Here is a 13,399-nt window from a genome sequence, read left to right as displayed (position 1 = left end):
CTGTGCTGTGCGTGCCATGATATCGATCATCTGCCCTCTGTGCGCACGTCTTCCACCCCTCCTCACTGCACCACCGCACATAAACAAGCAACACTACTATTACTGCTTCGGGCCATTCAAGATACCCCCTCCAACCAAGGTAAGGCCATACTGCCTGTACAAGCAACTTCCTCTTCTCCCTTCAATTTTCTGGTTGGGTAGTCGCGGCATGGTCCGCAGGTTGTCAAGATGACGAGGCTCCGCGGAGCTTCCGTGAGCTCATATGACGCCGCGCGCGGCGCTGGTTCCGACCGATCGCACCTACACCGATCCAAGCTCCCTCCGAATGCGCCGGAAATTGTTGTATTGAACACAATTGATGTGTCCGACCCGGCTCAGGTTTTGCTCTGGTGTCGCGATGAGCGACGGCGCCAGTTTAACCTTCTGGTTCGCAGGTGAGTGAGATCGGATGAAACGCAACTTTCGTACAATCCAGCAGTAGCTGACGGAAGGACCAAGATATAAGAATCAGCTTATGTACGGCTGCGTGAACCCTGGCTGTCAGACCCCAACCTGCGCGAGCTATCGGAGACGGATCACCGAAGGACCATATCGCCGTTATACAGAATTGAGTGCCCGGACCCTGGCTTGCTACTTGGCCAGTATAGACAATGCCGAAGCAGGACTCTGCTGCAACCCTCCTAGGGTACCATACGAACTGTCACCATATGAACCACAGCGCCGACCGAAACGCCGAAGTCGCACCCTGGTTGAACCTGCAGAGGCACTGGGCTTAATCGGGAGATACCACGATGACACGGCGGTCGTACGCCAGGATTCCCGAAGACCACACGGTCGGCCGATGCTGTCGAGCTCGGACAAGGCCGCAGACATTAGCGCGCCTCAGGAGGCGGACTCGTCTGAGCAGCAAGCGGCATTGTCGGAGGATGAACACGCTGCAGCCCAGAGACAGAAGGATCCCAAATCATTTACGCAAAACCTTTTCGACACCTTATCCTTGAGAATGATAGAGTGGTTACCTTTACGGCGGTCTCCGACCGCTCTCGACGCAAACATTGACCAGCACCACACTCGACCGGAACCTAGGCTGCCGAAGAGCGAGCCTGAACAGACGCCTTCGCATTCTCAACGGACGAGACCACATATGAGCCGACAACGTACACCTCAAAATGCCACCCTTGCTGGTGGTACACCACATACTCCTTCATCGCGGAACGGCAATAGTCAGAACACCGCATTAGAGCTAACGGTACCGATTACGCTTACGGAAATGGATCAATGGCGTCGGAGTGGACGGGCGAGTTTGGATGAGAAATCCCACCATGAACTGAAACCGGCGCGCAAGATCCCCGTCAACGCACATGCAGATAACGATGGATCCGCCAATGTGCCCTCACCACCCGCTTTGAGACACCGTCCTCAAAAGCATCGGGGGAGGGTCGGGGACACGGATAACATTGACCTGGCTTTGCAGCAGAAGAAAGAGCGGCGAGTGTCTTGGGATGGGGCAAAATACTTGAATAATGTTCAATTTGTCGATTACTTGGATCCGGTCCCGTCTGTTGAAGAGCACCTTCCGTCGCAAGCTCAATCACCAACTGATCGGAAGCCCAGCCGTCGGAGCCCCAGCCGAAAACAGCCAGCAACGGCTGTCCAGTCGGTGAGCCATCTTAATAGCGAGGTGGTGAATGGATTGGCGCAGATGACAGCAACCTCCGAGGATGAGGAGGAGCGGTGGAGGAAAGAGCTTGCCCACATAGAGTTCACTGGCAGCTTTGAAGATTCCGAATGGTGCTTTGCGAACTCCCGACAGCGACAGGTTTACAATTTCATCGCACAGAGCGTGTTCTTTACCTTGAGCAGCACGAAACAGATACTGAGGTCGTTTCAAAAGCATGCGGCTGATTCATCCGAAGCGGATCAGAGCAGAGCAACTTCCAACCTTGATTTACGACAGCTACAGCCGTCGTTCATCAAGTTACTCAGTATCTGTCCCCGAGATGTTGTATTCCACAGCTTGTGGGGTGCGATGGAATCGTTATTTGTGCCGCCAAAAGAGCTATCGGCATCGGGCAGACGTTCGCGTCGTTCGTCTTGCAACTCTACTACGTCTGCTTCTATCCCTGCTCCTATCCTTCGTCGGTCTAGTTCAGTGGGCATGGAGCATCTTACAGATACAAATGCTGCGGATGTTGCTACAGTCACCATGTTCGCTCTCGCGAGCTCGCTGCCTAGGGTCGATGCGCCTACATGGCGCGCAATCCTTCAGATGCGTGCTGCGGGAGGCGTGGCATCTGGCTCAGAAATGCAGAAGCATTCAGTATCCAGGTCTCGGGCAATCGTCGAGACTATCGACATGTTTGAGCATGAGCTTGCTCTACGACTGGTTGATCGCCTGGTGCGGGGTCTCACGGCACGCCTGGCGTTCAACGAGATCTCCAAAACACGCTATGTCTACTCGCGGGATTTTACTAAACGTCGCAAGGACAGCGCTTTGGACCGTCTTGTGGACAACTTGGTCGAAGAATATAAAGCCATGTTAACCGACGGCACCACTCAGGAGCAGCCACCCCAGCCCGGGGTTCCATCGTTCGTCGCCGAATGGCTCCGGACTCTGCTGTTGCGGGAGTGGGATGGTAATCCCGAAATGCCGAAGAGCAGTTCTGCTGGCGGAGCTGTACAAATCCTGGCCAAGTTGTACAAGGAGCGGAACCGTCTCGGCCTTGTACCGGAAGACTTTCACACTTCATTTCTTGCCGAAAGGCTGGAGCCTCTGGATATGCCAGTGGAATGGCTAAACCGATTGCCGAGTAACAAAACCATGCATCTTCTGTCGTACCCGTTTCTGTTCCCCCCCTCCTCACTTGTTATCTACTTCCGCGCCTTGAATTATGCAGCCATGTCGAAATACTACGAAGCGGCGTTGACGACGACGAGGCACGTCACACAAACTGCGTTCGGGCCTATCCATATTCACGATGACGTCGGCCTGCTGGCACGTATGAAGACGTCGATGACTACCTACCTCGTTCTTACTGTGCGCCGAGACAGCGTCCTCACGGACGCGCTCAACCAGCTCTGGCGGCGCGAGAGGCGCGAGCTCATGCGACCTCTGAAAGTGCAAATGGGAATGGATGAGGGCGAGGAAGGTCTCGATCACGGCGGGGTCCAGCAGGAATTCTTCCGTGTCTTGATGGCAGAGGCTCTGGATCCAGCGTACGGCATGTTTACGCTGGACGGACGAACCCGCATCTCCTGGTTCCAGCCATGTTCCTTGGAGCCACTCTACAAGTTCGAGCTCCTCGGGCTGCTGATGTCCCTGGCTGTATACAATGGGCTTACACTTCCGGTCAACTTTCCCACGGCGTTCTACCGAAAGCTGCTAGGACTCAAGGTCAAACAGCTGGACCATATTCAAGACGGCTGGCCGGAGCTCACCAAGGGATTGGAGGACCTCCTCGCGTGGGAGGAGGGTGATGTGGGAGACATTTTCCTGCGGACCTACGAGTTCAGCTACGAAGTGTTCGGCAACGTCGAGACGGTGGACATGCAGAAAATTGATAAGGAAGCCCCGTGGCCGACACCGTTCCTGCCCCTCCGACCACCTTTAACCGGCACTCGGTCTCTCGGGTACTCGCCGCCATGGTCGGAGGTCCGTCATTACACGGACCACGTCAATTTGAGTCCTCCCTCATCTATGGCAGCAGAAACGGCGGGTTCGTATCGGGACGTGGCCAAGTCCGTTGATCCCTTGCCCGCGCTGGCGGCTCAGTCGCCTACTCCCCCGGCAGAGGAAGCGTGTCTCGTGACGAACGCCAATCGCGGGCAGTTTGTGAAGGATTACATCTTCTGGCTGACGGACAAGTCCGTCCGGCCACAGTTTGAAGCCTTTGCCAAGGGGTTCTACACCTGCTTGGACCGGACCGCGCTATCGATATTCACTGCCGAGTCATTCAAGACCGTGGTGGAGGGCATCCAGACGATTGATATGCGAGAATTGGAGCGTCACGCGCGGTACGAAGGCGGGTTCAGCGCGAGTCACCGGGTGATTCGGGACTTCTGGAGCATCGTGCGACGGTACCCTGCGGAAAAGAGGGCACAATTATTGGAGTTTGTGACGGCTAGTGACCGGGTGCCGGTCAATGGGATTGCGAGCATCATGTTTGTGATTCAGAAGAACGGAGTTGGGGATGCTGTAAGTCACTGCCCCTTTCGCTCGACTACCGACTGTAAACTGTACAGTTGTACTGACAAACAAACCGCAGCGCCTTCCCACGAGTCTGACGTGTTTCGGACGATTACTTCTTCCCGAATACTCATCCAAGAGTGTTCTAGAGGAGAAGCTGAGCAAAGCGTTGGAGAACGCACGAGGATTTGGCGTTGCGTGAGAGGACATACATACCCAGGGGAGCTGTATAGTTGTTATCTACTCTTGGTATTTATTCATTATAGTCATACATGCCCGGTTTTTTCAAGGCATATGGATGGTGGGGACATTGGGGCACTATCTAGGGATTGTGGATAAGGGAACTGGAATTACTCAGATAAATATACTCTACTTATAATTGCGAGATTCGTGGTTTGTAATGTTGCCACCGGTAACCTTAGTTAGATGGAATGAGTAATTGTATAAGTGACTACAAGTACTCCGTCAGTAAAAGAAGCAAGTGTGCGGGCGTGGGCGGAAGTGATTCGCCGCCTCCCCTGGCCCGCCACTTGTACCGTACCCGCTCTTTCGGGCTCTTTTCTCGGCATTAGGTAGATTCATCCATCTTTCCTCTCCTCTCGTGTCTCTTGAACTTCTCATTCTCTTCCTCCTCAATTTGATCTTTGCCCCTCGTTGCGAACAATTTTCCCCTTGTTCTTTGTCTTCTGCTAGAAATATTGGAACATAAAGATATCTCTTAAATCTACATACACATTACAGGTGAGTATATACCCCATCTACAGCATCAGATTGTGGCGTCTCCCCTCCTTATCCAAATTTCACTATCAGCCCCGCTACCCCACGTTGCTCTGACTCTATGCTGACCTTGACCCTTCCACTTCAGACCCCAACCATACCTACGATTTATAGACCAACCATGCCCCCGATCGTTCACTGCGTCCGCCACGCCCAGGTAAGTAGTCTGCTCGCACCGAGACTTGCCTATGATTAACGGCTTCCGCCCCAGGGCGTGCATAACCTTTGCACCGCCAACCACGTCATCCACGATCCCCTCCTCACCGACCTGGGCAACGAACAATGCAGCACCCTCCGCAATACCTTCCCCCGCCACGAAAACATTGACCTGGTGACCGCCTCCCCCCTCCGCCGCACCATCTACACCGCACTCCGGAGCTTCGAGCCCGTCTTCAAGGCCCGCCCCGGTCTCGAAGTGATTGCTCTCCCGGATGCCCAGGAGACCAGCGATGTGGCATGCGATACGGGCAGTGACCCAGATGTGCTGCGCAAGGAGATGGAGGAGAAGAAACTCCCTGTCGACTTGAGCTTGGTCTATGAAGGTTGGAACGTGAAGGTATTTTATTCCTGTTCAGTCCTTGTCTAGGATGACCGGATGTGCTAATGCAGAGGGGAGAATGTACAGTCCGGTCGATTCGCCCCGACCAACAAGGCGATCAAGGACAGGGCCCGCGCGGCGAGACGGTGGTTGAAGGGGAGACCGGAGAAGGAGATTGTTCTGGTCACGCATGGCGGGTTCTTGCACTACTTCACGGAGGACTGGGAGGATAGCAGTCAGTTCCAGGGTAGGTGGTCATGGTGCATTGGTTGGAGATCTGGACGAAAGCTAACTCGGGATAGGAACTGGCTGGTCGAATACGGAGTACCGCACGTACGTGTTCTCGGAGGAGGAGGACAGGGATGATCTCGAGGGATATCCGCTGGACGGGGACAATGCCACCTTGGTAGAGACCCTGGAGTCGCGGCAGCGACGTGGGAAGTCGGGTCCGATGCCGAACCGAGAGCAGCAGAAGAAGCTGTATAAGATCGGTACGCAGGGCTGGGATGACCAGGGGTTGCAGCTGAGTACGGCGGAGCGTGAGGCTGCCAAAGTGCCGGAGGGCAAGGAAATAGATGGGGTTCGGGCTTAGATGGAGATTGCCTGGCTTTTACACTTAGAGAGAGGTTTTCTTGAAAGATCGTTGATATACTCGCAGTAGATAATGCATGAAAGACTATACAGCAGCAAAGAATCCCTTGTTTACTGGTATATGTGCACCGGTTCGCTGATAATGAACGAACAATAGCATTGTCCCTTCCAAGAACCATCGGGGACAAAGACAGCAACTGCGCAGTGAAAGTCTTTGTCTGTGAGGTTGTTCATAAAAAGTCCATCCAGCCCAGTAACCCTGACCCTAACTCACTGTTTACAGTAACACACGATTCCCCACGCTGCGTGAATCTCAAATCCAATATGACTGGTTTTGTTTACCCCAACATCCCCATGTTTCTCCCCTCACTCTCGTCCTCTTCTCATTCCCCCCGCCCTTGACCTTGGTTTTGTATTCGCATATCCTAGGAGATGTCACCTCGAGGACTGACTCAATCAGACTCGAGACATCATCTCTTGCTGCCTTAACACATCCAGGTTCCTGTAGACCCGTTGGAAGAGTTGACCTTGCTAATCTTACGAGAGACCGCAGATACGCGTCTGTTTATCGCCTCGAGGCATGAGAGGATGAAGTGTGGAGACCACCCTGACTATACTATACTATACTACACCCTCGCCTTCATGACTCTCATGCCTCGTCCTTCCTCCCTCCCTCCGCCCTCCTCCTCCGTTCTCCTTCCCTCCGTCGTTCTCACGCCACTACCAGAGTAACCTTGGCGAGACCATACCATACTATACTATACTATAACCTCGCCAAGATACTCTGCATCCTCCGTCCTCCGTCCTCCGCCCTCCGAGCCTTCCCTCCGAACGTCGTCCTCGTCCTCGTCCTCCTCCCTCCGTCCTTTCACGCCACTGCAGGATACTCGGTGTCGAGACCATACCCCACTATAACCTCGACCGGGCATCCAGCATCCTCCGAACGTCCTCCTCCCTCTGATCCTTCCTTCGATTTCGATAACCTGACCACAAGGTAAGCTCCACCACTCCTAAGTCCAGCTAACACAACAGGTCCCCAGCGAACAGACTCGCACCTCACCGCGGTGCTGGGGTCTAGTAGCCTCTCCACGAGGCGAAGCTAAGACGAGTCTACTAGAATGTCTGTCTGCCTTGAGCAGGGGCCGTGACATGCATAAATAGAGTTTCAGCTTGTGTGTGTGGCTTGATGCAGCTGGTGATTGATACTAGTAGCTAGGATCTGTGCGATCCTTGATACATCTGATGATTATTGGGTAGTATGCGCGCGAGCCTGTCTCTATTTCAATAAAAATGAGTCCGAGTACAAGGTGATATTTGCGTCTTCTGTAAACATTGGCAATCGGTGTATGAACTTTGTGTTCCTCGATGCATGTCACGTCACCGATAGCCTGTTCTTTACAGAGTATCCTCCGAGGGAATGTTGGCAGAATGCATACCTTAGTGATCTACACGGTCAAATAACCACTAAGCCACACTCCACCGCTTGTTGATCAATATCTTTCGCAAAGTGCTTATACAGGTACTCAGTAAATATGCGTCTGCCTGGGAGAAGAAGGCTTATACTGAGAACTCCGCTCTAGGCTGTCGACAGGAAGCCTTTCCGGGCCGTAGCCGTAGACAGTAATCATCGGCATGTCAGTCTATTCGACAATGCGACTTGGAAACCATGGTGCCTATTTTGTCGGATCCTGCTTTTTTGCTTGGGGAAAAAGAAAAACACAAGACGATCCTGCCGGCAGTATTCCTGTTGCCTATGTAGATGTAGATGTCAGGAATGAATGCCAGTTATACTGAGGATATTTGACCTGTTGGTGAGTCGGTACTGGTAGTAATGAGTAAATTAGAGAAAGCTATTTATAGCGGGTGGGGCAAAGCAGTGCCCCCGGATGGCCTGAGGCAGCCAATTCGCATACCTTCCCGCGATTGTGTTTCATCTTTCATCATTCAACAATCCCCAGACAATAATAAGGTCCAGACCGACACTTGGGAACTCGTTCACTCTTTTGTGAAGTATATAACTTCTCCAATGGCATTCGGTCTATTGGTACCTTCCTTTGGAATCTTTTCATGATCGGTGAATGAAGTAACCAGCACCATGCTCGACGAGAACCTCCCTAGTACGTCTTCTGCCTTCTGCCCTCTTATGCTCTTCTTCCCTTGTATACCCGCCCGCTCACGACCTTCACCGGCCTTCACCATGAATCCAACAATAACATCGCGACTGACTGACTGACCAACCCTCTAAACTAGCATTCTACCTCAAACCCTCCCGCCAAACCCCCCACCAAACCACCATCCACCTCTACCAACACGGCAACGACCCGCAACCGACTTACACCCTGCGACACCCAGACCCGACCACGATCGCGACCCCGGCGGACGCCCACAACCGCTACGCGGCCGCCCTCTACGACGCCCACGTCCCCTCCATTCTGTACGGGGAGGTCCTGATCCTCCCGCAATGGACCACCCCGACCCTCTCCGCCGACGCCATCCGCGCCAACAACGGCACCACCCCGGCGCCCGAACCCCTCCTCCCCACCACTTTCACCATCAATCTGTACAACCCGGATCAAACCGTCACCGTCCACTTCAAGCCCAAGTCCTGGAACAGCCCGGCGACCTGGTGGTTTGAGATGCCGCAGCACAGCTTCCGGCAGCCGTCGACGTCGCGGCTCGATCGCACCCAGGCCGACCCGGCCTCCGCCGACATCACCCCGAAGCTGCGGTTCGCGTGGCGGAAGGACAGCAAGCTGAGCAAGGATCTGACCTGCGTGCTGTCGGGCAAGACGACGACGCTCCCGGAGTCCAAAACCAAGGCGAAGGAGCCGGATATCACCGTGGCCATGTTCCAGTCGCTGAAGGAGCTGACCCTGTATGAGCCGAACCTCTACCGGGTGGAGATGGAGGATTTCAAGGGGCTGGAGGTCGTCCTGTTGTTGGCCGCCGTGACGATCAGGGATGTCTGGTTTGCGTCGCAGGGGTTGCGGGAGGCATTCCGTGTGGGGAAGTCCGGGGCACCGGCAGCAGTTTCGGGGACTGGGAGTGGAGGGAGGGAGGGGGGCCCAGTCAAGCAGCAGAGACCTGTAGTGGGTACGACGATGGGGTCCTCGGTGGCTATGGCATCGGGGGCTTTGAATGCGTCGCCCTCGTCGCCTCTAGCGCCGTCATCATCGCCGATGTCACGACAGTCATCGCAACAGCTGTCGAAACCCCTGCCGCAACCTGCGGTATCACCGGCGGAGAATTGGCGCAAAGAGGAGGAGCGCCGCACGCGGCTGTTACTGGAGGAAGAGGAGCGGACGCGACGACAGCGCGAGGCGGAGCGCCAGGCGGAGATTGATCGCGAGACGCTCCGGCTGCAGAGGATCTATGGGCAGGAGGAGGAGCACGTGCGCATGCAGGCGTCCGGGGTCCCGGGGCCGCTGCCCCCGCGGATGAGTGCTGCTGCTGCTGCTGCTGCTGCTGCTGCTCCTCCTGCACCGAGTCTGCCCCTGAGGCCGGCGAACCCGCCACAGCCACACAGTTATCCGTACCAGGATGGACGGCCCCGGATTCATGGTGCAGGGCGGGTCGATCCGCGGCACCAGTCGGTGGTGCGCTTTTCGTTGTCGCCGGAGCAGCAGCAGCAGCAACAGGCACAAGCGAAACCGGCGTTGCAGCCGAAGAAGAGCAGTTTCTTTCGATTACGACGGTCGTCGGCGGATGAGACGAAGTTGAGTAAGAAGCGGAGTTCGATGTTTTGAAATGATACCCTTGCATATACTGTACCTGCATATGAGATACGAATGAATTTATTGTTTTAGGCGTCCCCCGTATACATATACTTTAAACAAGGACGCTTCTGTCCTGCTGTGAGTCCACCGTTGCGCTTACAAACAGAGAAGAAGAAGTATACACAGCGTAGCCTCCGCCTCTATACCCCTACCCGCTAGGACAACCATCTGACAAAGAAGCAATCACAAAGGCCTAGCATCCACCCCCTCCAGCGTGATATTCACAGGCAGGATGTTCCCCTGCGCGTCGAACTCCATGCGATCGATACACACGACACGATGATCCCGCGCCGTATCGTTGGGATACCGTCGGTGATAGACGATGTAGTACTCCTCGCCGATCGTCAACACACTATGATGGGCGGTACTCGTCCCGATCTTGTCGTTGCCCTGCAGGATCTTGGTGGGGGTGGAGCTGAACGGCCCCGTCGGCGAGGGACCCGTCACGTAGCTGACGCCGTAGGAGTTGTCACCCCAGCTGTACATTAAGTTATATCAAATCAGTTAGCCCAGCTGCCCAGCTGCCCAGCCTACCAACTCCCCAGGCCCAGCGTGCCCCCCACCCAAACCAAAGACCCAAACCAACCAAAGAAAAAGGGAAAACTCACCCCCCCACCGAATACATAAAATAATAAACCCCCCGACGCTTCAACACCCACGGCCCCTCCACATAATCGGGCGGGGTGATCTCCACAAACGCCCCCTTCAGGGCGGTCATACTCTCCGCATCCAGCTCCACCACGACCGCGTGGCCCCAGCCCCCGAAATACAGCCAGACGCGGGGTGTGGTGTCGCTGCCGTTGTCCCCGTCCCCGTCCCCATCACCCCCTGTGCCCCCCCCTCCTGAGTTTTGACTGGAAGGATAATCCACAAAAACCTGCGCATCGATCGCCTCCGCGCCCATAACCGTGCCATTCACCAGGGGCTTTCCAAGGACGTCCGCGAACGGCCCCGCCGGCGAGTTGGTGGTGGATTTGGCGACCCCGATGCCCGTGCCGTCGCCGGTGGAGAAGTACATGTAGTACTCGTATTCTGATTCATCCTCGGGGGTTGGTCCTGGTGCTGGACGGGGGGTGTTTGCGCTGGGGTTGTTTCCACGTTGCTTGTTCGCTGTGATGGGTCGTCTGGCAACGGACGGCGCCCACGCCGCGCGGTTCGTGGACCAGGGGATCTGCGTGATGTTGAGGACGGTGGGGTGTTTGGTCCACGTGATTAGGTCGGGGGAGCTGAAGGCGTCGAAGAAGGTTTGTTGCTCGTAGGCGGCGCTGTAGGTGGGGTAAATCCAGTAGTTCTGTTGGAGTTCAGGTTGGGTTGCTGGGCCCGTGTGCGGGAAGAGATGGGCTTCGGGGTCGGCGTACCAGGGCCAGGGGCCGGGGAGGGGGAGGGGGTTGCCTGTTTTTAGTACTTGGTCTTGTTCCAAGGGGGTTTGCGGGATGGCTCCAGTTGCGTGGGTTGGGAGGGGGGTGAGGAGGAGGGAGAGGAGGGAGAGGGGGATGAGGGGGAAGGGGAGGGGAGGGTGCATTTTGTCGGTTCTGGGGGGGGGGTTGAATTGAGGAGAGAGTGAAAAGGAAAAGAAAATTAAGTTAGTAAGAGGCAGGTACAGTGCAGTACTACCTACTTATATGAAGAGATTGGGAATTGGTCGGATGATCTGCAGGCGTGATGGAATGCGGGGATGACCGGGGTATGCAACTAGTCATTGATTCAAATAAACTATGCAGCTAACTAATACTCCATCGACTCCTCCAACAACGCCCGCAATTCAGCCTTCTCCCCCTCCAACTCACTATTCAAGTTCGGCGCCAGATCCAATACGCGCTTCTGCGGCAGGGTCCCCTCCACCAACGACTCGATATCCCCCCGCTGGAACCCCAGATCCTTCAACCCCCGCGGCTGGTCGCCCAGCTTCACCAGAAAGTCCGCCAGCGCTTCCCCCAGCACCTCGCCCGCGCTCTCCCGCTTCACGTTCGAGATGTCCACGCCGAACGCCTCCGCCGCCGCCAGGTGTCGGTCCGGGTTCGACGCCGCTGTGAATCGGAACACCGCCGGCGCCGTCACCGCCACCGACACCCCGTGCGGGATGATCGGGTGGTCGACATCGTAGCCCGCGTGCTTGTAGCCCGGGTTCTGGCTCGAGATCGGATAGCTCATCCCGTGGCATAGATGCACGCCTGCGTTGCCGAATCCCACGCCCGCCAGCGTCGCGGCCAACAGCATCTGGGACTGCGCTTCAAAGTCTTCCGGGTCTTTAACCGCCCGGGGCAGGTACTTGACCGTGCTGCGGAGGGCCTGCAGCGAGAAAATGTCGGAGATCGGGTTGGCGCCCTGGTACGCCGGGCGATTAATCGGGTTGGTGGGACGAGGAGTGCGCTCATTGTACGGGATTGCCGTCCATGACTCGAGCGAGTGGCACAGCACATCCAGACCGGAAGAAGCGTGGACAGCCGACGGCATGGTCCGTGTGTTGAGCGGGTCGCAAATCCCCAGAGTGGGCTTGAGGTTGCGGTGCGCAATCCCCGTCTTGGCTTTCTTCGAGACCAGATCGAAGATGGCGGTGCCCGTGGTTTCAGACCCCGTACCCGCGGTCGTCGGGACGGCAATCAATGGGCGGAGGGCCTTGGCGACAGGCAGGCCTTTGCCCAGTGGGGCGTTGACGAAGTCGAGAAAGTCGGCTTCGGGGTAGACGGTGTATAGATTCATCAGTTTGGCGGTGTCGATGACGGAACCGCCGCCTGCGGGGGTTAGCAAGGGATAGAGAAGCAGGTGAAATACTTACCAACGGCAAGAAAGGCATCTGGATTATAAGGCTTGGCAAATGCGATCGCTTCTTTGACTCTGTATCACTATCAGATGTGCACGAAGGGACGAAAACAGTGGTGGGAGCTTACGAGCTATCCTTGGGCTCCACGCGCACTTTGTCAAAGACAGTAAACTCAATGCCCTCCCGCGACAAACCCTCGACAGCTTGTTTCATAGCATCCAACTTGGCGACATTCCCATCTGTCACAATGCACACCCGCTTGGCCTTCATGTTGGCGAAGTCCATACCGACCTCTTTGGTAGCTCCCGGCCCGAAGCGGATGCTCGAGGCGGCCATCTCGAAGGCATATTCCTTCTGGCGCGAAGGGTCTGTCGGGGTGGCCATGTGACGACGAACATGTTCGCTGAGAGTAGGTGTGCGATGGTGGTGATGGTGATTGGGGTTGGAATGGCATGGACAGGAGGGCGGATGCGTGTACTGGACTGTGCGCAGGAGGTTGAGGGCGCGCGTGGAGGCCGAGGGGGCGATGCGGACGGCAGCGACCATCTTAGGAGGATGATTGTGTCGAATGAGTTGAGTAGCTTCGAGTGCTGGTTAAGCAAGCATGGAAGTATGAGGATGAGGGAGCTGTTTAGCCAGACAAGAAAGAAAAGGAAGAAGAAGGAGGAGGAGGAGGAGGAGGAGGAGGAGGAGAAGAACAGGGACAGGGAGAAGTTGAATTGTAGGCAAGGTTGGTTGTTATCATGACATGTGAAAGGCCCGAATCAAGC

The 13,399-nt window shown here is 55.8% G+C and overlaps 5 protein-coding genes across 5 annotated transcripts; 3 read left to right on the top strand and 2 right to left on the bottom strand.

The window, feature by feature from the left end:
• Positions 1-5: 5 nt before the first annotated feature.
• BO72DRAFT_531313 (HECT domain protein) lies at positions 6-4,570 on the top strand. The gene is made up of 3 exons (XM_040950358.1): positions 6-434; positions 499-4,195; positions 4,266-4,570. Exons 1-3 carry the CDS (start codon positions 229-231, stop codon positions 4,386-4,388), a joined length of 4,026 nt encoding a protein of 1,341 aa, XP_040797071.1. The 5' UTR covers positions 6-228; the 3' UTR covers positions 4,389-4,570.
• Positions 4,571-4,784: 214 nt separating this feature from the next.
• Positions 4,785-6,201, top strand: BO72DRAFT_452022 (uncharacterized protein). The gene is made up of 5 exons (XM_040945637.1): positions 4,785-4,927; positions 5,052-5,120; positions 5,175-5,519; positions 5,589-5,748; positions 5,804-6,201. Exons 2-5 carry the CDS (start codon positions 5,085-5,087, stop codon positions 6,091-6,093), a joined length of 831 nt encoding a protein of 276 aa, XP_040797070.1. The 5' UTR covers positions 4,785-4,927; positions 5,052-5,084; the 3' UTR covers positions 6,094-6,201.
• Positions 6,202-8,187: 1,986 nt separating this feature from the next.
• On the top strand, positions 8,188-9,903 carry BO72DRAFT_413217 (uncharacterized protein; the record flags this gene model as incomplete). The annotated part of the gene is made up of 3 exons (XM_040942501.1): positions 8,188-8,209; positions 8,343-9,137; positions 9,255-9,903. 3 exons carry the CDS (start codon positions 8,188-8,190, stop codon positions 9,836-9,838), a joined length of 1,401 nt encoding a protein of 466 aa, XP_040797069.1. The 3' UTR covers positions 9,839-9,903.
• BO72DRAFT_413214 (uncharacterized protein) lies at positions 9,872-11,399 on the bottom strand. The gene is made up of 2 exons (XM_040942500.1): positions 10,477-11,399; positions 9,872-10,346 (listed from the first exon to the last, which is right to left on the bottom strand). The coding sequence occupies exons 1-2, from the start codon at positions 11,388-11,390 to the stop codon at positions 10,052-10,054; spliced, it is 1,209 nt and encodes a 402-aa protein (XP_040797068.1). The 5' UTR covers positions 11,391-11,399; the 3' UTR covers positions 9,872-10,051.
• Positions 11,400-11,586: 187 nt separating this feature from the next.
• Positions 11,587-13,270, bottom strand: BO72DRAFT_489220 (hydroxyacid-oxoacid transhydrogenase). The gene is made up of 3 exons (XM_040948077.1): positions 12,757-13,270; positions 12,645-12,703; positions 11,587-12,600 (listed from the first exon to the last, which is right to left on the bottom strand). The coding sequence occupies exons 1-3, from the start codon at positions 13,173-13,175 to the stop codon at positions 11,594-11,596; spliced, it is 1,485 nt and encodes a 494-aa protein (XP_040797067.1). The 5' UTR covers positions 13,176-13,270; the 3' UTR covers positions 11,587-11,593.
• Between the last annotated feature and the right edge of the window lie 129 nt (positions 13,271-13,399).

Source organism: Aspergillus fijiensis (genome assembly GCF_003184825.1).
Source record: "Aspergillus fijiensis CBS 313.89 unplaced genomic scaffold BO72scaffold_64, whole genome shotgun sequence".
NCBI classification, from domain to species: domain Eukaryota; kingdom Fungi; phylum Ascomycota; class Eurotiomycetes; order Eurotiales; family Aspergillaceae; genus Aspergillus; species Aspergillus fijiensis.
This window is presented reverse-complemented; position numbering and strand designations above follow the sequence as displayed.

Excerpts from the sequence above, each read along its gene's own strand:
- BO72DRAFT_531313 (XM_040950358.1), top strand. The coding sequence starts at position 229 with ATGACGAGGCTCCGCGGAGCTTCCGTGAGCTCATATGACGCCGCGCGC. Across the intron at positions 435-498 it reads TTTAACCTTCTGGTTCGCAG|ATATAAGAATCAGCTTATGT; the intron begins GTGAGTGAGATC and ends GGAAGGACCAAG. Across the intron at positions 4,196-4,265 it reads AGAACGGAGTTGGGGATGCT|CGCCTTCCCACGAGTCTGAC; the intron begins GTAAGTCACTGC and ends AACAAACCGCAG.
- BO72DRAFT_413214 (XM_040942500.1), bottom strand. The coding sequence starts at position 11,390 with ATGCACCCTCCCCTCCCCTTCCCCCTCATCCCCCTCTCCCTCCTCTCC. Across the intron at positions 10,347-10,476 it reads TTTATGTATTCGGTGGGGGG|CTGGGGTGACAACTCCTACG; the intron begins GTGAGTTTTCCC and ends CTTAATGTACAG.
- BO72DRAFT_489220 (XM_040948077.1), bottom strand. The coding sequence starts at position 13,175 with ATGGTCGCTGCCGTCCGCATCGCCCCCTCGGCCTCCACGCGCGCCCTC. Across the intron at positions 12,704-12,756 it reads GTGGAGCCCAAGGATAGCTC|AGTCAAAGAAGCGATCGCAT; the intron begins GTAAGCTCCCAC and ends ATAGTGATACAG. Across the intron at positions 12,601-12,644 it reads AGATGCCTTTCTTGCCGTTG|GCGGCGGTTCCGTCATCGAC; the intron begins GTAAGTATTTCA and ends TAACCCCCGCAG.
- BO72DRAFT_452022 (XM_040945637.1), top strand. The coding sequence starts at position 5,085 with ATGCCCCCGATCGTTCACTGCGTCCGCCACGCCCAG. Across the intron at positions 5,520-5,588 it reads ATGAAGGTTGGAACGTGAAG|TCCGGTCGATTCGCCCCGAC; the intron begins GTATTTTATTCC and ends GAGAATGTACAG. Across the intron at positions 5,749-5,803 it reads GGATAGCAGTCAGTTCCAGG|GAACTGGCTGGTCGAATACG; the intron begins GTAGGTGGTCAT and ends AACTCGGGATAG.